The sequence below is a fragment of the Megascapheus bottae genome, chromosome 1 (genome assembly GCF_031878675.1).
Source record: "Megascapheus bottae isolate mThoBot1 chromosome 1, mThoBot2.hap1, whole genome shotgun sequence".
Taxonomy (NCBI): domain Eukaryota; kingdom Metazoa; phylum Chordata; class Mammalia; order Rodentia; family Geomyidae; genus Megascapheus; species Megascapheus bottae.
The window spans coordinates 2733098-2757915 of record NC_143509.1 but is presented as its reverse complement, the minus strand read 5'-3'; the positions used below and the strand labels follow the sequence as shown (position 1 = coordinate 2757915).

Genomic DNA, 24818 nt, shown 5'->3' with positions numbered 1-24818 from the left:
CCTCCCTGGCTGGCTTTGAACCTCAAATCTCAGCCTCCTAAGTAGCTACATTTTTTTTGTTTGTTTGTTTGTTTTTTTGCCAGTCCTCGGCTTAAGCTCAGGGCCTGAGCACTGTCCTTGGACTTTCTCAAGGCTAGAGCTCTACCACTTGAGCCTCAGCACCACTTCTGGCTTTTTTCTATGTATGTGGTACCAAGGAATAGAACCCAGGTCTTCGTGCATGCTAGGCAAGTACTCTACCACTAGGCCAAACTTCCAGCCCAGCTACAGTTATTTTTGATGCTGGTACTAGGGCTTAAATTCAGGGACTTGAGTTATCACCTAGCTTTTTCTGCTCAAGGCTGTTAAGCCCTGCTTCCAGTTCTTATAATTTTGCGTTTGAAATGAGGTCTTGAAAAGTTTGGGACTATCAGCCATCCACACTTTAGTAAGAATCCAAGCCATGTGCCAGTACTGGAGCTTGAACACAGAACTTCACATTGTAGCTCAGCTTTTTTGCTCACAACAGGATCTCTACTACTTTGAGCCCTATCTCCACAAACCTCAAGGATTTGTCTACCTGAGCTTTGAACCTCAATCTTTAGATCTCAACCTCCTGTAGCTGGGATTACAGGTGTGCGCCATCCGTGGGTAGGCCAGCTTATCTTTCAAAGCCAGGGTGTGGATCCTCCCCCTTAGAATCCAACCAAGGCAGCCTGAAAGTCTTTATTATTCTCACATAGAAAATCAAGTTCTCTCTCCAGATAGCTAGCTCATGGACTGGAAGAGAATCAAGAATAAGAATCACATTGCTACAAAGAATTGGGCGCCTGCCACCTGCCCCTGTTCTGGCAGCATAGGGCAGAGGCAGAATCCCTAGGCACTCCAGCAGCTGGAAGCATGAACGGAGCAGACCAGGCTGGCTGGGCAGGTGGTGGCAGCTGTGGCATCCTGAGGACTGTCAGTGCTTATCAGAAGGGCTACGAAGGCTCAGAGAGGCCAGACGCCCAAGGGGCCCACGGCGAGCATTGGTCGCCAGCCGTTGCTGTGCCAGGAAGGACTGGGCATGCGCTGGTGCACGCTCTTCCCCAGCTCGCTGCTGCAAGGCCATACCCTGGAAGGAGAGGGAACAGTGGGCGAGGGCAGAAAGGCTCAGAGGTCCCTCCAAGACGCCTGCCATGGCGGAAAGACACTCACCATGTTGTACCAGGCACTGATGAGTAGTTTTTCTTCCTGTTCCCTCTGACTTCGGCTCTTCTCAAAGCCCATCTGTCAGAGAGGCGGGAATGAGGGCCCTGACTGTGCTGGGGACAGCACAATGGAACAAGGAAGGACCCCCACCTCCAGGTGTTTGATGCGGACATCTCGCTCTCGGAGCTGGGACCGCAGGGTGTGAAGTTCCGGGGCTGGCCCACTGGGGGGTTGAGGCTTGGGTTCCAGGGTTTGCATGACCTACGGTTTGGGGAAATCATAAGCAGGGTCACCCATCCTGGCCATTTTTTGAGGGACTTAGAATTGAACTCAGGGCCTTGCATTTGAACCACTCATCCAGCCTTTTTTTTTTTTTTTTGCCAGTTTTGGGGCTTGAAGTCAGGGCCTGAGCATTGTCCTTGGGCTTTACTCAAGGCTAGTGGTCTGCCACTTGAGCCACAGCACCACTTCCAGCTTTTTGCTTTGTATGAGGTACTGAGGAATCGAACCCGGTCTTTGTGCATGCTAGGCAAGCACTTTACCACTAGGCTAAATTATAAGTTGCTTTCTTTTTTTAGGGGGGGATCATGGGGCTTGAACTCTGGGCCTGGAAATGGTCCCTGAGCTCTTCAGCTCAAGGCTATACCACCCTTCCCTGGAGCCACACCACCACCTCCCCAGCCTTTTTTTTTTTTTTTATAATACTTTGCAATGTTGAACAGCTAGCCTGCTACTCTCATTCTTTGGCCTCAGCTTCTGGGATTACAGGCATGCACATGCTACTAGGCCTGGATGACACCCATGCTAGGGTGAGCCACAAGTTCTACCACTAAGCCACACCCACCTCTAAACCATGCCCATCACAGGCCACGCCTTCTTCAGAGACTCCTCCCCCCAAGCAATAAGACAGAGGTTAAATCCTGCATCCTCACCGCTCGGGCTTTGTCCACGTAGCGACGGCACCGTTCCTCCATGGCCTTCAAGTCGGCCTCCTTTTTCTGCAGGCTGTCCTGCAGCTCTTCAATCCGCCTTGCTGCTGGGGTGGGGGCAGGAAGTTCTTGAGCTTCACACCCTCTAGGATTCTCCTACCCCCAGTTAACACTGAGTCCCGCTTACTGTTGCTGTCAGATGGTGGCTCCAGTTCCTCGATGTATTCAAGTTTCCGCTGTAATTCCAGATCGACCTCATGCAGCTTTTTCCTGTGGGCAGGGGACAGACAGCAGTAGGCTGACCTTGTGTATTCATTCATTCATTCATTCATTCATTCACGGTGGGTCCAGAGACTTGAACTCTGGGCTTCCTACTCTTGCTCAGTTTTCTTGTTCATAGCTAGTGTTCTACCACTTGAGCCAACTTCCAGTCCCCAAGAACCATTGCTGCCCAACTCCCAAGCGTTGTTCATAAAGGATGATGTGAGCCAGGCATGGAGGCACACATCTGTAATTTCAGCACGTGAGAGGTTGAAGCAGAGAGGATGGTGAGTTCAAGGCCAGCCAGGCACTAGTGGCTCACACCTATAATCCTAGCTACTCAGGAGATCTGAGGACAGTGGTTCGAAACCAACCCAGGCAGAAAGTCCATGAGACTCCTATCTCCAATAAATTACTCAGAAAAAGCCAGAAGTGGGAGTTTGGCCTAGTGGTAGAGTGCTTGCCTAGCATGCACAGAGACCCAGATTCGATTTCTCAGTACCACATGCATAGAAAAAGCCAGAAGTGGTGCTGTGGCTCAAGTGGTAGAGTGCTAACCTTGAGCACAGAGACTCACAAACAGGGCCCAGGCCCTGAATTCAAGCTCCATGACCTACGTACACATACACATGGATGTATCATGTATGCATGTATCATGGGCTAAACCTATGGCTCAAGTGGTAGAGTTCCTGCCAGAAAGCACAGGGACCTGAGTTCAAATCTGCCTTTCTCCCTCCCAGAAATGTTAAACACAACTATTATTTTATCAGCTTACCTAACTGGAAACCCCTCCATGGTTTCTACCTTGTGCCCCCCAAACAGTTTATGCTCCCTTTCTGGGTGACCAAGACTGTACCAGGCTGGGTGTCAACTGACTTACCCTCATCAAACACCCTCCCCATCTAACATTAAGCCTCTCCACCTTAGACAAGGTCTTCCCAAGTCACCAGATGCCCCTTATCTCTGTGCTACTTACAGATGCTCCTCCAACTTCCTCTTCAATGGCTTGGGCTGGGGGAGGGGGGGAGGGAGAGAAACAGCAGGGGGTTAAGCTTGGAAAAAATCCAGGGATCCGGACCCGACTGCTCTGCCAGCAAAGGATAGGGTGCCTCCCGGGGGGCCCCGAGGTACTTACGATGGCCTGCACCAGGCATCAGGCAGCAGGGGAGACAGAGAGAGGGGGATTACAGGGGGTCAGGAGGGAGGGTCAGACAGGGCGGGCATGGACACTCACTTCCTCGATCTTGTCCCCCCGCTCCTTCAGGGCCTTCTGCAGGTCGTCCACCTGGGCCCGCAGCTCAGACAGCTGCTGTTGGTCCAGCCTGCGGGGTGGGGGGCGGCTCAGTGCCCTCGCGCGGCCGGCCGGCAGGGCCCCTGGCCCGGCTGGCTCCCTCCCTGGCTCACCGGTGCTGCGTCTCCAGCCCGTGGCGCGCGCGGCTGGCCTCCTCTAGGTGGCGCTGCAGCTCCTCCTGCCGCTCGCGGTCCGCCGTCTCCTGCTGGCACAGCCGCTTGTTCTCCAGCTGGAGCCGCAGGAGCGTCTCCCTGCGGACCCGACCCCGGGGTGGGCGGTGAGCAGGGCTGCGGGGGGAGCCCCCTCATCCCGAGGCCAGCAGCGGGGCTGGCTGGGGAGGCCCTGGATTGGGACCAGCCAGACCTTGGGTGGGTAGGACCACTAAGGACCAGCGAGGGTTTGCCTGGGGGCGGGGCCTGAGCGGGAGGGGCGGGGCCTGGGCGGAGCCAAGGGAGGGCAGGGCTGCAGGGATGGGAGCGAAAGGTAGGGGATGGATTGAGGGAGGGGGGAGATTGGAGGGGAGGCCCAGCAGGAGTGGCAAGTCCAGAGTTCGGAGTGACTTCGATACCTGAGCTCCGCAGGCAGGATTTCCGCTGCCAGGTTTTCCAGGCCAGGTGGTCTGGGGTCCAGTGAAGAATCTAGAATGTGAGAGGAGTCTTCAGGTCTGTATGCACCCCCACACCCCTCACCTAGGGCTCTCTGAAAGGGTCATCCTAGAGCTCAAGCTGGATCCCAGGAGTCCCGAGGTGCCTCCGGCTCACCTGCCTGAGTGAAGCCCCTGGGTTGCAGCTGGGCACAGCGCAGCTCCTCATTGGCCTCTCGCAGCGAGTCCCTCTCGGCCAATAGGCGCTGCAGAAACAGGACACACAGATGCCACAGGAGGCCTCAGGGCCTCCTAGGAAATGGGCTGTTCTCAGGACGTGCAGGGAGGGGCCTGGGCCGTGTGGTACCCCCGGCCTCACCTCCTTCTCCTTTGTCACTGACTCATACTTTTCCTCCAGGTTTCGCCACTCAAATAACCATTTCTCAGCCTTCATGGCCTCTTCTTGGCGCTGACCCTGCAGTTCTTGAACCTGAACCCAAGGGGAAAAAAAAAGAGTGCAGGAATGGACGGAAGGAAGGATGGATGGAAGGGATGCCACTAAGTACCAGGGGAGAGGACGGGGCCAGAGGGAACTTCAGGGGGGGAAGAACTTTGAGGGAAGAGGCCTACAATCCAGAAGGTGGAGGGGCGGGCCAAGGGGCGTGGCCTTGGCGTAAAGGCGGGGCTTAACAACGCAGGGGCGGAGCCACGGTCTGGGTGTGGCCGGCGCGGGGCGTGGCTTGCCGTGGGGGCGGGGCCTCCGGAAGGCCCGGCTGTCCCCTGGGGAGCCCCTGCCTTCACCTGTCTCCGCTGAGCCTCGAGCTGCGCGCGCAGGGCGCTGGCCCGCTGCAGCTCGTCCTCCAGCTGTCGCGTGCGCTCCGCGTGGCCCGCGTTGCGTTCCTCCAGCTGCCGCACCTGCCGCCGCAGCTCCCTCAGCTCGCCTAGGCGGCGCCGGCAGCTGTTCAGCGTGGTCTCCAGCTGCCCTGCACGCTCTGAGGACTGTCTGGGGAAGGGGCAAACACCCGGGGAGGGGTGGTGTCACCCGAGATGCAGGGGCAGGGAAGGACCCATCAGCCAGGGCCCCGTCGCTGCAGTAATGGTTAACCTATCCAGGAATCCACCGGTGGAAATGGGGCGGGGGCTGCAGGACTGGGGGATTACGAGGGGAAACTGAGGAGCTGCCCCCTTGGACTCCTCAGGGCTTACTTTTCTGGTTGGTTGGTTGATGGATTGGAGACCAGGTTTTGCTACGTAAACCAGGCAATTCTCCTGCTTCCCCAGGGTTAGAAGTGCAAGAGGGCACCACCATGCCCACCTAGCTGAAAGGTCTCTAGCAGGTGCACTGGGCACCTTCTAAAGGTTTCTGTACGGGAGGGTCAAGGGGTGGGGCTCTTGATGGTTGCTGAAAGCACAGGAGGGTCACAGGAAGCAGCTGTCCTGCAGTCTTGGAAGGTGCCATGGGATCTAGGGGCCTAACATGGTGCAGGGGAATGTGAAGAATATGGGGGCAAAGGGCTGGGGGGGGGGTGCAGTGTGAGATAACAGCACACCCTGGGGTGCAGTCAAGTGCCGGGTCCAGGAAGTTTAGTGCAACTCAGATGACATGGGGATTTAGGACAGTGCCAAATGCCTTGGACAGGTACTGAGATGCAGGACTACACAGGGGAGTGTGAGGGCACTGCAGGGGACCCCTTGATAGGTGAGGGGCATGTACTCTGACAGTGTTGTAGGTACAAGGTGGGCACTGGCGGGGGGGGGGGGAACCCACCACTCACCGAAGCTCGTCCATCTCATCTTTCAGGGCCTGGGCCTCCTGGGCCAGGCTGGTCAGTGTCTGGTTCCGCTGCTGCAGTTCTGTGACCTCTCGCTCCAGCTCAGCACAGCGCAGCCGCTCATCCTCCCGGCCACTCTCCAGCCTTGGGAGAAGGTGGGGAGGGGGTCAGGGAAAGGACCCAGAAGGGCAATGCTAGCCAGGTGCTGTCATCCTAGCTACTCAGGGAGCTGAGATCTGAGGATCTCAGTTCAAAGCCACCCTGGAAGTGGAGCTATGGATCAAGTGGTAGAGCACTAACTCTGAGTAAAAAAGGTTAAGGGACAGCACCCAGGCCCTGAGTTCAGGCCCAGTACTGGCTCCCCTCCCCAAATGGGGGGAACACCCCCTTCCTCTAATCCTCAGCCTTGCCTACCAGTGGACATGCCCCCAAGTAACCACACCTGAAGTTCTCCTCCTGCAGCTGTTCCAGCTGGGACTGTAGAAGCAGCAACTTCTTAGCAGTGAGGCCAGGGGCGCCCTCTGCTTCAGGGCGCCCCACCCTCTCCCGCAGCGTGGCATTCTCCTGTGCCAGGCTCTGCTTCTCCTCTGACAGGAGCACCAGCTGCCGGCAGAGCAGTGGGGGTGAGCTAGGTGCCTCACTGGGCTGTGCCTGCAACCCTGCCCCCAGCAGCCAGTGCTGGAATTCCCCTCACTCAGCCCACCTGCCGCTCCAGATCTAGGCAGTGTTGGCGAAGCTCATCCCCCTCCTCAGCCTCCTCACTGAGAAAGTAGTACCTGCGCGACTGGAGAGAAGACAGTGGGGCACAGGGAGATAAAATCAGGGTTTCGGGAGGACTGGGGGAAGGTAGGAATGCTAAGGTCAAACAGAGGGGATGAAGGAACTCCCCAGGCCCTCAGAGAGGGGTTGAGGATCAGGAGAGGGATCATACAACACTGGGGATCTAGTAAGAAAAGAGACTTAGGCCAAAGCTAAGAACTAGGGGGTGGAGCCTAATAGAAGGGGCGGGGCTTACAAATCAGAGTAGAGAGGTGGGCCTACCAGAAAGCCAGGGTGAGAAGCAGAGCAATGCTGGTACTGGTCCAGTGAGGGAGTAAGTCCCTAGGGGCGGGCCATCTAGAAAACTCAGCCCCCTCCACCTCAAAAAGTCCTGACAAACAGCAAGAGGAGTAGGGACCTTTAACAACTTACCTGAGTGTCAAAGTTGCCGTATGATTCTGGTGACAGGGAGTCAGGGGTGTCTTTGGTCATGAGCTGGGGGGGGGAGAGGCAGTGATAAACTACAATCTCATCTATACCATACCTCCCTCCACCATCCCATCCCTAAGGCCAGTTTGTTTGTTTATTTCTTTATTTAGGTGGGGATACTGGGATTTGAACTCAAAGCCTGGAAGCTGTCCTTGAGCTTTTTCAACCGAGGCTGGTGCCCTACCACTTGAGTCACAGTTCTACAGTTCCACTGCAGCTTTGAACCATCAGTGCATGGCCCTAAGGCTAGTGCTGCCAGAAAACCCCAAGCCAGAGACTTTCCTCTGGCTTCTGACTCAGGCAGAGGTCAGACTTTTGAGCCTGCGGGACTGTGACTTAAGAGCTGGCAGGAAAATAGGACAGAGATATCTGGCCGGCTGACTCCCTAGCAGAGCCCAGACCTTAACTAGGACAGAGCTTGTGCCCAGTTGCCTTTGGCCCAGAAATATGCCCTCCCCAGATGTTCCACAATGGCCACACAAGTTGCCCTACCCACCTCCTGGATGGCTTTCATCACTGTGTGCTGAACTGATTCCTCCAGTGTCATGATTCTCTGGATATGCTCTGGGAATCAAGGTAGTGGGGTGGTATGATGGGACCAAGCCAATTGCTGGAGACCCTCCTCAGTCCCCCTCTACCCTTCTTCATACCCTGCTTTTTCTCACAGCTGATAGCACAGCCCAGCACCAACTGAAGCAGCTTGCCCAGCTCTGTAGGATCTGAGAACTCCCCTATGAGGCTCACATCTGGAAAATGCTGTTCTGACACGGGATGTCCCAGCTCCTGAAGACAAGGGGAAGAGAGGTGTCAGCCTCATGGACCCTCCTCCTTGTCCCAACCTCATCCGGTAACACCCTGGAGGATTGCTTACATCCTGGGAATACTCCACCAAGCTCTGTAAGATCTTCTCCAACTTGCTGACCTGAGGAAGAAGGCATGAAGCTACACACAGGTGTTCAGAGGCCTCCAGGACCCAGAATCTCTGCCCTCAATTCTTTTTTTTTTTTCCTGCCAGTCCTGTGGCTTGAACTCAGGGCCTGGGCACTGTCCTGGAGCTTTCTCAAGGATAGCACTCTACCCCTGGAGCCACACAGCACCACCTCTGACTTTTTCTGTGTATGTAGTACCAAGAATCAACCCCCCCATCTTTGTGCATGCTAGGCAAGCACTCTACCCCTAGCCACACTCTTGACCCTGTCGTCAGTTCTTTTTTTTCTTTTCTTTTTCTTTTTGTGGGTCATGGGGCTTGAACTCTGGGCCTGGGCACTGTCCCTGAGCTCTTCAGCTCAAGGCTACCACCCTATCCCTGAGCCACAGCCCCACTGCCCATTTCCTAGTGGTCAATTGGAGAGAAGCATCTCACGTTCTTTAGAGCCCAAGCTGGCTTTGAACATGATCCTCAGATCTCAGCCTCCTGAGTAGTTAGGATTACAGGGGTGAGCCACCATGCCTGGCTTCTTTCTATTTTCTATCTAATTTCTTCTTCTCTGATCACCTTATCCTGCTTGTCCTCTGTCTCTGTCTCTGTCTGTCTCTGTCTCTCTGTCTCTGTCTCTCTGTCTCTGTCTCTCTGTCTCTGTCTCTCTGTCTCTCTCTCTCTCTTTCTCTCTCTCCGTCTCTCTCTCGCTTTTTCTCTGTGTCCGTCCTGGTACTAGGGGGCTTGAACTCAAAGGCTGAGCCTTTTCCCTGAGCTTTTTCACTCAAGGTTAGAGCTATGCCACTGGTTTCACAGCTCCATTTCTGGCTTTTTTGCTGGCTAACTGTAGATCAGAGTCTCATGGACTTTCCTGTCCAGGTAGGCTTCAAAGTCCAATCAAGCCTCAGAGCTCAGTCTTGCAGGGGGTCCTTAGGATTACAAGCATGAGCCACCAGTACCTGGGCAAATTTCTGTTTTATCCCGTGTTGAACGTCCCATATCTAGGTGTTCAGCAGATAAATGGAAGAACAAACTTTGGCTAATCATCAGACATCTGCTGGTACAATTCTGAGGATTGAACCCAGGGCTTCCAGCACAATGAGCAAATACTCTATCACTTGAGCTCTGCCCCATCTCTTCCTTCAGTTTACTTGGGTTTGAAATCAGGGCCCTGCCTTGCTAGACAGGTGCTCTACCATATGAGTCACAATTCCAGCCCTATTTCTCCTTGTCGTTTTGAGACAAGATCTTCATACCTGTGTCCAGGCTCAAACTGGAGATCATTCTCCTGCCTCTGCCACCCAAGTAGCTGAGATTACAAGCATATGCCACCATACCCAACGAGATCACTAGACACCTGTGCCTTCCCCAGGTCATGTCTGTGTGTCCATCAGCAAAGCCATGTCCCTAGCCCTTCCCTAATCATCTCTTCACCGCCACCCTGTCCTTCACAGGAGTCCACCTGTCACCTTCAGCCTCCAGTTGGGACCTGGGTCCTCGGAGATGCCCTGGAGCCATGCTTCGCTGAACCAGGAGGGGTCTCTGGGGGGGGGGTGAGAAGGTGGGATGAGTCGTCTGGGGGGGACCCTTTGGGGACCCTCCCCCTGAGCCTCACTCACATCTGGTTGAGCACGTAGGCTATAGCAAGGCCGTTGCTTAGGTCCTGGGGGTTGGCACAGGGGAATGGGACTTGAAATGTCTGTACCTGACAAAGGAAAGGAATGGAATCACTGGGGAATCTGGAGACTGGAGACCACCCTGGGCCCAGGTCTCTCCCCCTCCCCAGCCCCGCGGGGGGCATGGCTGGGGCTCACCTAGGGCTGGAGGGGTCTTGGCCTCACCTCACCTTTGCCCCATAAACCCACAGCGCCCGCCACAGGGAGGGTGATGCCAAGAGTCACCTGGGCCCCTCCCGCACCACGTGATCGAGGAAACACACCTGTGTCCCTCCCTCCCCCACACCTGGCTGGACTGGGAGCCAGCCAGAGGGGCGGGGCCTCACCTGATCTTTCCACGCACACCTGCCACGTGACTGGGGCAGACATTAAGGGCACAGTCCAACCGCCGGGCAGGCCGGGCTTCTCCCTTCCTCCTTCCAGCCCCAGGGTGGAGGGAGCGGGCCGAGGGCCCGAGGGGGTGGGGGAGCGGATCCAGGGCGAGAGGAACCGGTGCACACCTGTCCCCAGCTCCGCCCCCTCGACCTACCCAGGTGAGCAGAGACGCGCAAAGCTCGGCCTTGTCCACGCTCATGGCTCCTGATCCGATCCGACCCCGGGCCACCGAACCCCAAGCGCCGCAGCTGCTCCGGGCCCGCCACCAGCGAGCGCCCGCAGCCCCGACCTCCCGCTCAGCCTAGAGCGCCGCCCCGCGCGGCCCCGCCCCCGGGACCCAGGCCCCGCCCCCGGCACGTGACCCGGCCCCGCCGCCCGCTGCGGTCTCCGGGCGCGCCATGCTGGATCCGGGCACGGGGCAGGGCGTCCACGGGGCCGCCAGGGGTCAGTGTGGCCCCGGCCTGCGCGCGGAGCGGGTGGCCGCTGCGCCCGGCTCCCAGCTCGGTGTCCGCGGGCCTTCTGAAGAGGTCCCGGGCCCCGCCCTGCTTGGCAGGCACATTCCCGTCCTGTTCGGCAGCTGCCAGGGAATCCTCGAGGGTAACGACCTCACCAGGAGGACGTGGGGTGCGACCCCGGGCGGGGGTCTCCACGATGGAGTCCGGCCCCCGGGTCCTCCATGGCGGGAAGGATCAGCCACGCAGAGGTCCTGAGGACTGCCGGGATCCGCCCTCCAGCGAGGTCTCCCTGCGCCCCCCACCCCGGGCTGGGGGACCCCCCCGCCCCTGCGCCCCCCGGGCTGGGCCCAGGCTGCCCGCCTCCCGCCGCGCGCCCTCCCGACCCGGCCCCCGCGGGGGTGATGGAGGAGGCTCCCCGCTTCCCGCCCCCCGGGGTACCGCGAGTCACACGGACGCCGGGATGCTCGTGCGTCCCCCCCCCCGGGGCCAGGCGCCGCGCACGCGCAGAGACGCCCGCGTGCCCCCTCCGCCCCCCGCGCCCGGGCCGCGACTCCCGGCTCTGCAGGTGCACGGGCGATGCGGAGCGGGACGAGGCCCCCGCCCGCGCCCTTTGACCCCGGAGTCCCCGGGGAGCCCCTCCCCGGCCGGCGGGCGGGCGGGGTGCTGCGCCGTAATTAGAGGTTATTAGCTGCACCCCGAGGGAGGGGCGGGTCCGAGCTGGAGCGGCGGGGCGCTGCTCCCCGGATCCCACAGAGTCTGGCTCCGGGGACCCTGCCTCCGGGTGGGGTCGGCAGAGCCCCCTGGCTCCATTCCCACGAACTCAGCAGCTCCACCCCGGACACCGGGTCACAGCCCAGTCCGATGCTCGGCTGCCCCGGCAGGCCAGAGCCGGGGAAGCTGGCTACACCCACCCCCCCACACCCCTCTGGCCTTGTTTTCCAGACTCCAGCCCCAGGGGAAGGGGGCGGGGTAGAGGAGAAGGGGACCGGATCACGGCCAAAGCTTCCTGACTGAGCTGACGTCTTCTGGCTAGTGTGGGAACAGCTGCTGCACCCACTAGACGAGAGGGTGCTACCAAAAGGGGGGACACGAAGCTACCCTCCCCTCCCCCACTCCCTGCCAAAGCAGCAGAGGGAGGCGGGCCAGGAGCAGTTACAAAATGAAGGAGAATGATGGCAGGGATGAGTTGTTGAATTCCTTTGTATAATTAAACAATAATAATGCCCCAAAAGAAGAAGTAGAGCTGTGGCTCAAGTGACGGCACTATTAGCCTTGCACAAAAAATACTCAGAGGCATTGTCCAGGACCTCAGTTCAAGCCCCAGGACCAACAAGAGAGAGGAGGGAAGGGGGGGGGAAACTGAGCATGCTAAGAACTCCAAATATTTGAGAGTGAGTGTCACATGGCACAGAAGTTTAGGGGAAATCTTAAGGGAACTGATTTGAATTGGTCACCCAGCTATCCAGGGAGTCAAGATTAAAATAAAGGTGCACGAGATGGCTGAGATCCTAGCTACTCACAGACTGAGTTCTGAGGTTTGTATCTGGAAGCCAGCCTGGGCAGGAAAAGTCTGTGAGGCTTCTGTCTTCAAGTATCCCCCAGAAAGCCAAGAGGTAGAGCTGTCACTCAAGTGGTAGAGCACTAGCTTTGAGCAAAAATGCTCAAGAACATCACCCAGGCTTTGAGTACAAGCTCCAGTACACACACACACACACACACACACTCATATTGGGGGATGGATATGAAGCCATTTTAAGTACAGGCAGACCTAAAGTTTGGAAGTGACCAGAACACTTCTTCTGTAGTGGTCAATACCCTGAAGTACCCAGGTTTAAGAGGGAAGCCCCCAGCTAGTTTGGGGACCCCCACCCCCGCCTGTCTGTTTCCAGGAACAGCTGGGCCCAGCTAGGGTTGTATTGCTGGGAAGCCTGTGACTCACCCTCCCTGTGGCCACAGCTGGACCCTGGCCCGCCCCTTCCAGCCTGAACATCTGGGCAAGGACTCAGTCATCGGGGCTGGGGATTCAGGGTCCCATAAGAGGAAGACAGTACCCGCCCTATATCCCCTCCTGGCTGACTCAAACTACTGGGTGGACCCCGTACACCATACACCATCACCTTGGAGGATCTGGCAGCACCCCTGTGCTCCCACTGTTGACCTGCCAGGAAGTCCTCTCCTACTCCATCCCCTGACTCTGTCTGTCTCTGAGTCCCTGTCAAGTGTGCATGTATTCAGGTGGATCAGTGATTGTGGATGTCTGGATCTGGATCTATCCATTTGTGTCTTGATTTTGTAGTTGTTTTGCGCAAGTACTGGGCTCTGGACACTTTTTCAATCAAGGCTGCAGTTCCACGTACAGCTTTTTTTTTTTTTTTTTTTTTTTTGCTGGTTAATCGGAGGCTGAAATATGAGGATCATTTCAAAGCCAGTAAGGAAAGTCACACAGAAAGTCGGTGATACTCATCTCCAATTAGCCCAGCAAAAAAAACTGGAAGTGGAGCTGTGGCTCAGTGGTAGAGCACCAGCCTAAAGTAAAAAGAGTTCAGGGGCATTTGCTCAGGCCCTCATTCAAGCCCCATATCCCACATGTACACACACAAACGTCTTTCAAATATGTCTGCCCAGGATCAAACTATGATCCTCAAATCTCAGCCTCCTGAGTAGCTTGGATTACAGGTAGGGAGCCATCAGGGCCTGCCTGCAATTATGCATTGGGATCTTGGAGTTTGTGCCACTGTAGGCAAAATAAGAAGGGGTGTTTCAGGAACTGGGGGTAGGGGTGTTCACACATCCCGTGTATAGCCCTTTATTTTAGAGTGACCGGGAATCTCACGTGCTTCAAGTATCTCTGTAAGGTGTGGCGGTTCGGTTGGCTTCTCCGATGGAATCGTTTCGTCCAGGGGTTTCCCTACTTGACAATTCTCCTGAGGAAGCCTCCTGGAGAGTCCGGGTCCCTTGGTTCTTAGTGTGGGAGGTGACAGCCAGCCCCTCCATACGGCCTTGGGTTTGCGTGTCTGTGATTCCCTTCTCTCTGTGGTCCTGTGACCTTGCCATGTGTCTTGGCCCACGGGACTTGGGCAATCTGAGACTATCTCTATACGTCGCGGCCCTGTGGCTTTCCGTGGTGGCATCCTGCTTGCTGTGTCCACTGATAAGTGAGTGACGGCATCACTGTCGCCTCAGCCCGGATCCAGTGTCTCTGAGGCCTCCACATGTGACAACCCAGAACCAAGACTTTCTGCTATGGGACCCCGGGACACACGCACGGCCGGGTTTGCGTCCCCAGCACCCGCAGCGGCCTGCGTGACTCCACTCACTGCGGGGCTGCCGGCCGGGACCGCGCGCGCGCGCGCGCACACGCACGGCAGGTGCATCCGGTGACCCCGCGGGTGACCTTGGGAAGGATGGGGGGAGGATGTGTGTCAACGCCACACACCGGACTTGGAGCTGCAAGGGCCTGTGTGGATGCGGGGGGGGGGGGGCGGCTGCACCCGTATCTCGGAGCAGGGAGTGGGCGCGGGCCCCCCGAGGCCCCTCCCCGCGCTGCGGGGGCGCGTGCGTGCGTCGTGCGTGACGTGCAGACACCACAGGGGTCGCTGCGTGCGTGGAGGCCGACGCGGTCGTGCGTGTGAACGCAGGGCGGGGGAGGGGGGGCTGGGCTGGCTGCGTGCGTGCGTGCGTGCGTGCGCGCGCGGGGGCGGCGGCGGGGGCGCGCGGAGGCCTCCCAGCCCCGGACTGCGGGGCGAAGGCGCGCGGTGAAACCCAGCGAGGGGGGCTGCCGTTAACCCTTTCCTGCCAGACCCGAAACTTGGGGCCCCTCGGGCGAGCGCATGGGGGGGGCTCCCCCACCGCGGCGCGGGGACGTCCCCGCGGGGGGAGGACCCGTCCTCAGCGCTCTCCCCCTCCCCCCGGTTGCCGTGGGAACCCGAGCTTCCCGCGCTCCGCCGGGCGGCTGCACCCCATCCCCCCACCCCGCCCCTCCTCTCCTCCCTCGGAACCCTCTGCTTCCCTCCCCCGGTCTCCCCCGTGGAGGGAGGCTTTGGGGGGCGCGGGGAGGTCAGCCGGGTCGTGGTGTGCGTGACTCAGGCCAGCCCGGGGGTCCCCTTGGCCACAAACCGTCCCGGCTCCCGCTTCTCCGCCCCGGTGACTCACTCCTCCGCGGCTTCTCCCCCGCCCCACTCCTCGTGGGTGACTCAGGCCCCTGGGGAGGGGGCTTTGGGGAGCCCCCTGCACACACAGCACCGCCACCAGGCAGCCAGGCCGGGAGGACGGCGAGGATGCAGGGACTCAGGGGGAGGAGTGATGGGCTGGGTGCCCGTGGCCGAGGCACCCCGGTGCTTCCCACAGGCCTGCATTGGCAGCCCCCCCACCTCCGGGAACCCAGCCCCCCCCCAGCCCACAGGAAGTTTTGGCAGAGCCCCGCCGTGGCGATGAAACAGTTAAAGCCGTTTTCTTATTCATCTAGGGCCCCATTTTGACTCAACAAGCGGGTGCCCCCTGGAGCCCGGCCTCAAGGGGGCCTGGGTGTGGATTGCACCCCACAGGGGCCGTTTTTGGGTTTTGTTTTTTTTTTTGAACAAGAACAAGGATCCTAGAGTTGATGGGGGGGGAGGAGTCCCAGGTAACATCAGAGCGGAGTTCAAATCCCGCGTCTGCCCTCCTGCCACTCCACCCTCACTGTTCCCATCTGAGCCTGAGGTGTGTGCTGGGTGGTGCGGGGGAGGATGTCCAGTCGCCTTATGCTAGGGACACAACGATTAGTAGCTAGGACGCTTTAGTTTCAGAGCTGGACCTGGTGGTGAGGGGGGCAGGGAGGGGCTATGGCTGGCTGTCTGTCTGTCTGGCCTGAGTGTCCTACCCGGGTGCCCAACCTAAGGGAGTGATCCGTGCCCCACCCAGGAGTTCTGAGGCCGTGGGGTTCACAGTGGCCACCCCCTGCCCCAGGCAGACACCCAGGAAGTGAGAGGCGGGGCAGGAATGAGGCGGAACCTGTTGGGCTCGTCCCTTCCCCGCCCCCCCACCCTCATTCCCGCGCCCTGACGGGGACCCCCCCCACGCCGCCCGCACCCCACCCCCGCTGCCCTGGACGCCTGGGTCCTGACCCTGGGGTGGCCGCAGGGAGGGGATGTCCGAGGGAGCCGGCGTCTCGTGAACATCCGCTGGACAGAGGAGTGGGTCAGCCCCTCCCTGGGCAGAGCAGACACCAGCCAGGGGCAGAGTAAACACTGCCCAGGGCGACCGACACAGTCACCCTGTCACCTTGGCCACAGGGATTGCCAGCCAGGGGACACACAGACAGGGTCTGGGCAGGAAAATGGAATGACCCAGACAAGAACAACTCACTCAAAACAAGACAGGGGGATTCAGGGTGCACAGTAAGAAGTTGAGCTGAATGTATGAATCTGATCATCTCATATTCATTGAAGTGAATTCCAGGAAAGGGAAACAAGTTTGTTTGTTTGTTTTTTTCTTTTCTGTTTTTCTTATTGTTTATCTGTCTTTGGGAGGGTAGAAGTGGAGGGACAGGACCTCCAGTTTGACCTAGTGATAGAGTGCTTGCCTAGCATGCATGAAGACCCAGGTTCAATTCCTCAGTATCACATACATAGAAAAAAACCAGAAGTGGTGCTGAGGCTCAAGTGGTAGAGCTCTAGCCTTGAGAAAACTCAGGGCACAAGCCCTGAGTTCAAGCCCCAGGACTGGCAAAAAAGAAATGGAGGGCTGGTCAAGGTGACTCACGCTGGTAATCCTAGCTACTTGGGAGACTGAGGTCTGAGGATTGTGGTTCAAAGCCAACCCAGGCAGGAAATCTGTGAGACTCTTATCTGGAATTAATCTCAGAAAAAGCTGAAAGTGGTACTGTGGTTCAAATGAGGATAGAGTACCAGCCTTGGGCCAAAGGAGCTCAAGGATAGCACTGAAGCCCACAGTTCAAGTTCCAGGATCAGCAAAATAAATAATTAAAATAAATGTACCCTTTACCTGGCTGTAATCCTTCTGTATATCTTATAACAATAAAAATTATAAAAATGAAGTTGAGCTTAGGGTTCGATTGCTTGCAATGCAAAAAGTAAATGGTGTAAAGGAGACACATTGTCAATGCATGCAAGCAGCAACAGGGCAGAAGTAGGCAGACAGGGACAAATCAGTTCTTTACATGGAGCATGTGTTAGGCAGACAAGACTCCTGGTGATCAGGTCAGAGAGACCAACTCGGGGGAGACACAGCATCTGACACAGCAGAGGAGCCCCCCCCCCCACACAGAGGAGACCTCCCAGTTTTCCCCACTAGCACTAATATGGCATCCCTGAAGACTGCTCCTCAGTCATGTGCCATGGACGTAGGTTCTGGTCTGGGCAAATGATCATGGTTGCACAGAGAGGCAGAAGTCGCCAGAGCCAAGCATTCATTCACACAGGGACGCAGGTACCATGACAAAAGTTGGTAGTTACCTTACACATACAACCACATGCATGTTTTATATCTGTGACTCACATGCACACACAGATTCACACAGATCAGCCATAGACAACACGTATCCACACAGCCTATTTAGGAACTACACACACACACACACACACACGCTCAAAACCACAGACCACACACACACACACACACACACATATCAGCCAGCTATCTCTTCCACACAGCCTACACACCTATGCATAAAGACGACCCCCCCACAGCCTATGCTGTAGACCCACACATCTGCACGCACACACACACACACACACACACACACACGCATGCACACACACTGTGAATCTACACAAAGCAGAACAGAACCCTTGGCAGGCCCCACACCCTTGCAGGGTTGGGCCAACACACAAACAGCAGCCCCCAGACAGGCCTCCCGCACACCGCACGCCCTGACAGGCCAGCCACGGGCAAACTCACAAGCTGCTCCACCACACTTTGGTCTCCCCCCCAAACGTTGTTGGGGTTCTGTGGGGGGGGGGAGCATCGGGATCTGCTCCTCCCCAGAGATCCTGCCACTTCCTCTCCCCTATCACCCTCCACTTCCCTTCCTCCTGGTGCTTCTCCACTTCCCCTGGGAGGTTCTGCTAGGCTCTGGTTTGGGGGTGTGGACCTGCTTTTTTATCACAACTCCCTAAAGAGGGGGCCATCTGGGAGTTCATTGATGCCTCAGAGCCCCCCAAGATTTCAGCAGCTGCGGGGCGGGGAGGGGGGAGTTCCCCTTTTGTGTGTCTGAGTCAGTGTAAAGAGACTAAGAATTCCAAGTAAAGGAACCAGGTTGCACTCTGGGAGAGGCAGTGAGGGACCCCCCCCCCCACAAAACCACAGAAGTAGGAGGAGGAGGTGACAAGCCCATTGGGGTTCTGCGGTGAAGGCTTCTGGGATTGATTCTCAGCTGCTTCTGGCCCAGCCGCCTGCCTGTCCACACCCAGGGGCAGGGACGAAGGAAGCTGGGCGCTGTGACTTGTGAGTTCTCGTCCTGACCTGCCCATTGCCTGACTCACGGGCAGCCCCCGGCCCAGTGTTCCTGAGGAAGGTTTCACTGGTCAGTAAGGCTGGGGAGGAAGAGGGGGGTCACCAGACTATTTATAAGAAGGAGAAGTCCCTTTCTGCCAAAGTCAAAAGCCCCAGAAAGATCTGTGGGTGGGGGTGTGTGAACTTCCTCCTTATCCTGTTCCCCCCCACCCCCCTCTCCTCAAGCTCCAGGCTGGGCAGAAAAAGACCCAGCCAGGTACTGGTCTAGAGTCCAGAGCCTGGGCAGTGCCAGTCTAGGCACCCAGGCCAGGCAGGGGGAGGGGGCTATCCTCACACCCTTCACTTGGGGCAGGCCTGGCGCCAGCAGGGCGGCATGAGGGGGTGGTGCCCAGGCCACAAGGGTGAGACTGGCAGGGGCCTGGAACCGGCTGTACCAGCTTGGTCAGGCCCCCGCCCTCCCTGGCTGGCCCTTTCCCCACCCCCTGCTAAAACACTCAAGCTGAATGCTTTGGGGGGGGGACACTCTCCCCTCTTTCTCCAACAGCAGGGCTAACTCCATGTCTCCCCTTCCCATAACTCAACTCTCAAATGAGACCTTTTGAAAAGGTCTTCTTAGCATACAGTTGATGCTGCATAAATGCCTGTCTGAGCATGTATGAGGTTCTAGGTTCAATTCCCAGCTCTACAAAAGAAGGAGAGAGAGGGAGAGAGAGAATATGAAAGAAGCCAGGAGCTGAGGGCTCCCAAATCCTCGTCACTCTGGAGGCTGAAATCTGAAGATCTTGGTTCAAAGCTAGCCCAGGCAGGAAAGTCCATGAGACTCTTATCTCCAGTTAACCACCAGAAAACCGGAAGTGGAGCTGTGACTCAAAAGTGGTTGAGCCAAGTGCTAGCCTGCAGCAAAAAAGCTCTGGGACAGCACCTGGCCCTGCGTTCAAGCCCCATGACCAGATGAAAAAAAAAATCTTTTGCTTGTGATCCTCCAGCTGGTATTGTTGAAGTGGACAGCTCCAGTGACCTCCTTTAACACTTCTAGCTCTGGAATATTAGGCATGTGTTCCTTAATTTCTTTTGCCTCAGTTTCTCCTTTGCTACTGGAAGTTTCAAACAGGAGGGCATTTCGCAGGCAGCCAAGTCACTTCTTTTTTACACAATCCACTTTAGAACAGTGTCTGGTGCGTGCATGGTCAGAACCATGTAAGTGTTAGCTATTAAAATAATAATTACTATTTCTCAGCCTGTCTTAAGTGTCTCTGAGTCTCCCAGTCTGTCTGCACCCAGTCTGTCTGCATGTCACCCCATCCCATTCAGCGCTTTAGGTATCCTTAATATCCCCCTCCCCCACAATCCCTCATCTGTCAATCAAATTGTAGCTTTCGAGATCTTCGCCCTCTCCCTGGACCCTCTCTCTAACACTTCTGTCTTGGCCAGCCTGGCACTGCCCATAAGTCACTCAGTAGTGGTCTTCTGCCCTGTGGGATCAAGAGGATGGCTTCCTAAAGGCACTGCCCTTTGGTCACCCTGTCCACCCCACCCCCAAATGCTGCCCGCTCTGTGCCCCCGCGGGCAAGGCCAGCTCTAGTTATTAGCATGAGCAGGAGACACAGACCTGGCAAAGTGCCCTCCAGACTCAGCGGCCTCTGGAATCTCCCTTGAGAATGGGGTGGGGGAAGGGAGCCATCTGAGCAAGGGGGAAAGGGAAGGGGACCCTTAGGGGTCACAAGATCCTCCAGAGGCTGGGTAACCCCAGAGGCTTCTGGGATCTTCTTCCTCAAGGGCCCTGGCCCCTGCTGGGCTGGACTTCTCCTTGCCCCTTTTTGGCTCAGTTTCTCTTTCGAGACTCTCTCTCTCTCTCTCTCTCTGTCTTCCCACACACACTTGGTGAACTCCCCCAAGCCCGAGTCAGCCAGCCTCTCTCTACCCGAAAGAAAAAGCTTCCATCATTCCCAGGTCAGGGGCCTTGGAAGGATGAGAAAGAGGGGAGATGGGGCCTGGCCCCTCTTGTTCTAGGGGTTCAGGTTGTTTCTCGGAAGTCCACTTGAAGTCTAGCTTCAGGTTGGGCTTCTTAGGCTCCTTATTTAACCACAGTACTGTTCTCTCTAGGGAAGGGGCTGTGGGTTCCCTCCCCTCCGTTTGGATTTGCAGCTGCCCTTTGAATGGAGGAGGCACCTGGGGAGAGGAAGGGTCCCCAAACTACCATGGGAGCGAGGCGCCTGGTCCACTCGGGAACGGGGATGGCCCGTCACCCGGGGGCACAGGAGACAAGGGGTCTTAGATCCTCTGGCAAAAGGAAAGGGCAGCCTGCCCGAGGAAGGAGGCCTGGCCGGGCCGTGCCAGCCCGCCCAGGCGCCCGGGAGGCCTGCAGGCATCAGCCCGCCCCCTCTTCGCCCCATCGGGCCGGGGGCGAAGTCCGACCCAGGCCCTGGGGCAGGCGGGGACCTGCCAGGCTGGGTCGGGGCGGGCCGGGCCTGGCAGGACGCAGCCCCAAAGCGGCTGGGCGGGGCCGGGCCGGGCCGCCGTGGGGGCCCCGGGGGTGGCGGCCGGGGCTGGTCGGGACTAGCCGTCCGGGGGCCTGGGCGCGCCCTGGGACCTGGCAGCTACCCCGGCTTCTGGCTCCTGGCCCGAGGACAAAACGCTGATCCCACCCCTTCCTGTGCCCTAATATGGGCGTTGGGGAGAAACTCCGGGGGTCGCTCCGCCCCTGGTCCTGCCCGCCGACTCCAGCCTGTTGCCATAGCGACCAGGCCCCGCTCTCCGGCTGCATCCCAGCCCGGCTGCATCCCCCCCCCCCGCGCCGACGGCCCGGTGGAACAGTCCGCGCGTCGCCGGCCTTCGCGGTCGCCCGCGGCAGCCGCGGGCGGAACCATCCGCGGAGGGATGGGGGAGGAGGCCCGCGGGCCTCGGGCGGGCGCCATCCGCGCCCGGGGCGGGGGGCGCCGGCCCGGGTCTGCCGTCCCGAGCGCAGGAGGCCGCGGGACTCCGGGCGGGGGCGCGCGGTCCCCCAGGATGGCGGTGACGGAGACAGGTCCGGGTGCTTTTTTTTTTTCCCCCTCGGGGCTGTTGCCACACTTCCTGCCTCCACAGCCTGTTTCCAAGGAAGGGAGTGGGGCTGGGCGACCGCGCCCCGGCCGTCCGACTGGGTCCAGGCCCGGGAGCTGGCACGACATCGGGCCGGCCCAGCGTGACTAGTGGAGGGCTTTGATGGAGGGGAGAGTATACAGGTGCCTGGGGGGGGGTCACCCACGAGCGAGAGAGAGAGAGAGAGAGGGAGGGAGACAGACAGACAGACAGACAGACAGACCCCTTTTTGGTCCTGTCTTCATTAGGTACCCGCCTGTGGTGTTGTCATTTTCCTCCCAGTTCCCAAGATGTGACCACAGACACATCCCTCTCCCCTCCACCCCATGTCGTTTATCTCAGGAACCCCAGGACCTTTGCTCACTCTCGGGATGCCTAAATGTCCTGCCCTTTCCCACGGAGGAAAGACCCTTCAGCTCCGACTCTTGAGAACCCCTATCCATCAAGGGTCCCTCAGCCCGCCCCCCACCCGACCCGCTCTGGAACTGTCAGATCTAGGACACCCCCGTTCCCCTGGCTCACTCCTGCGTCGGGGGTCTCCTTGACACCCCCAATTTACCTGTGTAACCTGCCTGTCCCAGCTTTTTTTTCCTTTTTTTGGGGGTGGGGGGAGATGTCTTCTAGTGTGTCCGTCCTGTCCTCCGATCTCAGCTACCCCAGGTCCCCCAGGCCCGACCCCCCCCCCCGTCCCCATGACCTACACCAGGTCCCCACCCGCGCGTCCCCACCCCCGGGCCGTGGCCCTGCGCGGCGTCTCCGCGCTCGGGGTCCCCGGAGCCCCTCCCCCGGCCGCCGCGCCGCGCCGCCCGGCCCGTGGCCGCTGTTTACAAGGACACGCGCTTCCTGACAGTGACGCGAGCCGCCTCCTCCCCTTCCCCACGCTCCCGGAGGGGGGCGCGGGGGGCCCGGCTCCCGCTCCGGCCAATCACGGCGCACTTCCGCAGCTGACAAACGCCGTATAAAAGCTTGGGGCTCGGGCTGAGCGGCTGGGACCTTGAGGGCGGCCGGGCCAGCGTCCGAGCTCAGCTGGGACAGCCGGGGGAGCCGGGGTCGGGGGAGAAAGCGACGCCGAGCCATCGAGCGCACCCGAGGACGACCGGAGGAGGCCCGCGAAGCCGGCCCCGCCGAGCGCTCGCGCCAGGCTCCGACCGCTCTCGGTGGGTACCGAGCCCCCGCCCCGGGGAGGAACGCGCGACCGGACACGGAGCGGGGAGGCGCGGGGGGGGCATCCAGCCGAGGGCCGCGGAGCCGAGCGCCGCGGCGAGGGCCCGGGGCGGCCCCGCGGAGCCCCTGCGCAGCCCGCCCGGGCCGCCCGGATGTGTACTAAAATGGAACAGCCCTTCTACCACGACGACTCGTACGCGGCGGCGGCGGCGGGGTACGGCCGGACCCCTGGCGGTCTCTCCCTCCACGACTACAAACTCCTGAAACCCAGCCTGGCGCTCAACCTGGCGGATCCCTACCGAGGTCTCAAGGCGCCCGGGGCGCGCGGCCCCGGCCCTGAGGGCAGCGCGGCCGGCAGCTACTTTTCCGGTCAGGGTTCGGACACGGGCGCGTCCCTGAAGCTCGCCTCCTCCGAGCTGGAGCGCCTGATCGTCCCCAACAGTAACGGCGTGATCACGACGACGCCCACGCCCCCGGGACAGTACTTCTACTCCCGCGGGGGCGGCGCCGGCGGGGGCGCGGGGGGCGCGGGGGGGCGGCGGCGTCACCGAGGAGCAGGAGGGCTTCGCCGACGGCTTTGTCAAAGCCCTGGACGATCTGCACAAGATGAACCACGTGACGCCCCCCAACGTGTCCCTGGGCGCCAGCGGGGCTCCCCCCGCCGGTCCCGGGGGCGTCTACGCCGGCCCGGAGCCGCCTCCCGTCTACACCAACCTCAGCAGCTACCCCCCGGCCTCCGCACCCTCCGGGGCCGCCGGGGCCGCCGTCGGGACCGGGAGCTCCTACCCGACGGCCACCATCAGCTACCTCCCCCACGCTCCACCCTTCGCCGGCGGCCACCCCGCGCAGCTGGGCTTGGGTCGCGGCGCCTCGGCCTTCAAGGAGGAACCTCAGACCGTGCCCGAGGCGCGCAGCCGCGACGCCACGCCACCCGTGTCCCCGATCAACATGGAAGACCAGGAGCGCATCAAAGTGGAGCGCAAGCGGCTGCGGAACCGGCTGGCGGCCACCAAGTGCCGGAAGCGGAAGCTGGAGCGCATCGCGCGCCTGGAGGACAAGGTGAAGACCCTCAAGGCGGAGAACGCGGGCCTGTCCAGCACCGCCGGCGTCCTCCGGGAGCAAGTGGCCCAGCTCAAACAGAAGGTCATGACCCACGTCAGCAACGGCTGCCAGCTGCTGCTGGGGGTCAAGGGGCACGCCTTCTGAGCGCCCCCGACCCCTCCCCGGCCTGGACGGCTGCGCGCGCCTCCATTCCCTCCGAGGACAAGGGGCAGAGAGGTGGCCCCGGCCCTGGGACCCCGGGGGGCGTCGCCAACCACACTGGACTCGGGCCTGCCCACACTGCGCCCACTCCTTCCACCTCGACGTTTACAAGACCCCCTTTCCCCTTCCACGGTTCCCCCCCACCCCGTTTTTTTTTTCTGTTGGAAACAGACTCAATTCATATTGAATATAATATATTTGTGTATTTAACAGGGGGAGGAGGAGGAGGAGGAAGGGGGCGATCGCGGCGGAGCTGGCCCCGCTGCCTGGTACTCAAGCCCGTGGGGACAATTTAGGGAGGGGACCCCCGCCCCCTGCCCTCCTCCCCACTCCCCCGCCGCCCTGCACCGTACTGTGGAGAAGAAACACGAACTCGCTCTCTCAAAGAGTTTATTTTAAGATGTGTTTGTGTGTATGCGTGCGTTTGTTGTTCTTTTTATTGAATCTATTTAAGTAAAAAAAAAAAGGTTCTTTATTAAATTTTGTGGTCATTTTTTCCAAGCTAGGAGGGTGGAGGGCCAGGAAGGGGCTGATGCTTCTGTGGGTCCCGTCTGAAGCCAGCTCTGCCCAGGCCGCGTAAGATCCAGCGCAAGTAGCCAGCCCTCCGCGGCGTCCCCGACCTCCAGAGGCGGCGGCGGAGACGGTGGCGGGTCCGGCCGGGGGCTCGGTGACAAGCTGCCCGGAGCGGGATGCAGAGTGCGCCTGCGCGGCTCCGCCCACACCCCCCCCCGCGCCGGGGCTTTCCCCCGCTGACGCAGCGGAAGCGATGCCCATACATGGGCCGATTCTGCTCAGTGACGTCACGGCGGTCTCTGGGCAGATTCCGGGAATCTCCTCCCCCCCCGCCCTCCCCCCACCCGCCCCGGCTCTGCCGGGCAGGGCCTCGGCGCCGGGAAGGGGGCCGGGATTTTCCCGGGCGGGCGGCTGTCTGGGCCCGGAAAGCCCCAGGCCTGGGTCCAGAGCGCCCGCGGTGGGCGGGCTGCGATCTCCGGGGGCCCCGGGCCCCCCCCCCGGAGCCTTCCCGCCGGGTCCGTGGGATTGACCCGGGCGGAGGCTGGCTGCGGCCCGAGCGTCGCTGCGGACGCGGCCCTCCCCAACCCCCGCCAGGAAGGGCGGCGCCCGCCTGCCAGCTTCCCCTCCCGGGTGCCAGGCCCCGGGCAGGGCGACTGCCAGGTCTGGTCCTGC

General features: G+C 59.7%; 2 protein-coding genes across 3 annotated transcripts; one reads left to right on the top strand and one right to left on the bottom strand.

The window, feature by feature from the left end:
* Positions 1-899: 899 nt before the first annotated feature.
* On the bottom strand, positions 900-10508 carry Hook2 (hook microtubule tethering protein 2). Of its 2 annotated transcripts, none has more exons than XM_090336721.1 (22): positions 10376-10508; positions 9790-9875; positions 9640-9712; positions 8126-8176; positions 7905-8037; positions 7751-7818; positions 7198-7260; positions 6710-6790; positions 6449-6609; positions 6010-6150; positions 5036-5237; positions 4614-4724; positions 4413-4500; positions 4220-4289; positions 3765-3902; positions 3595-3682; positions 3337-3371; positions 2287-2369; positions 2103-2203; positions 1321-1431; positions 1177-1248; positions 900-1093 (listed from the first exon to the last, which is right to left on the bottom strand). In XM_090336721.1, the coding sequence occupies exons 1-22, from the start codon at positions 10418-10420 to the stop codon at positions 941-943; spliced, it is 2154 nt and encodes a 717-aa protein (XP_090192847.1). In that variant the 5' UTR covers positions 10421-10508; the 3' UTR covers positions 900-940. The 2 variants fall into 2 exon arrangements, with proteins under 2 accessions (XP_090192847.1, XP_090192857.1); XM_090336731.1 differs by having other exon boundaries at positions 2103-2206; positions 10376-10480.
* Positions 10509-22180: 11672 nt separating this feature from the next.
* On the top strand, positions 22181-23672 carry Junb (JunB proto-oncogene, AP-1 transcription factor subunit). The gene is given in 2 exon segments (XM_090337493.1): positions 22181-22903; positions 22905-23672. Coding segments are annotated over 2 exon segments (1053 nt in total). The 5' UTR covers positions 22181-22522; the 3' UTR covers positions 23577-23672.
* The last annotated feature ends 1146 nt before the right edge of the window (positions 23673-24818 follow it).

What these genes read in the sequence shown, in the direction of transcription:
- Hook2 (XM_090336731.1), bottom strand. Translation starts at nt 10,420, where the DNA reads ATGAGCGTGGACAAGGCCGAGCTTTGCGCGTCTCTGCTCACCTGG. An exon ending in GTCCCAACTGGAGGCTGAAG is followed by an intron (nt 8,177 to 9,639) that starts GTGACAGGTGGA and finishes CTTCTTCCTCAG; the next exon opens with GTCAGCAAGTTGGAGAAGAT. An exon ending in TCAGTGCCTGGTACAACATG is followed by an intron (nt 1,094 to 1,176) that starts GTGAGTGTCTTT and finishes CTCTCCTTCCAG; the next exon opens with GGTATGGCCTTGCAGCAGCG.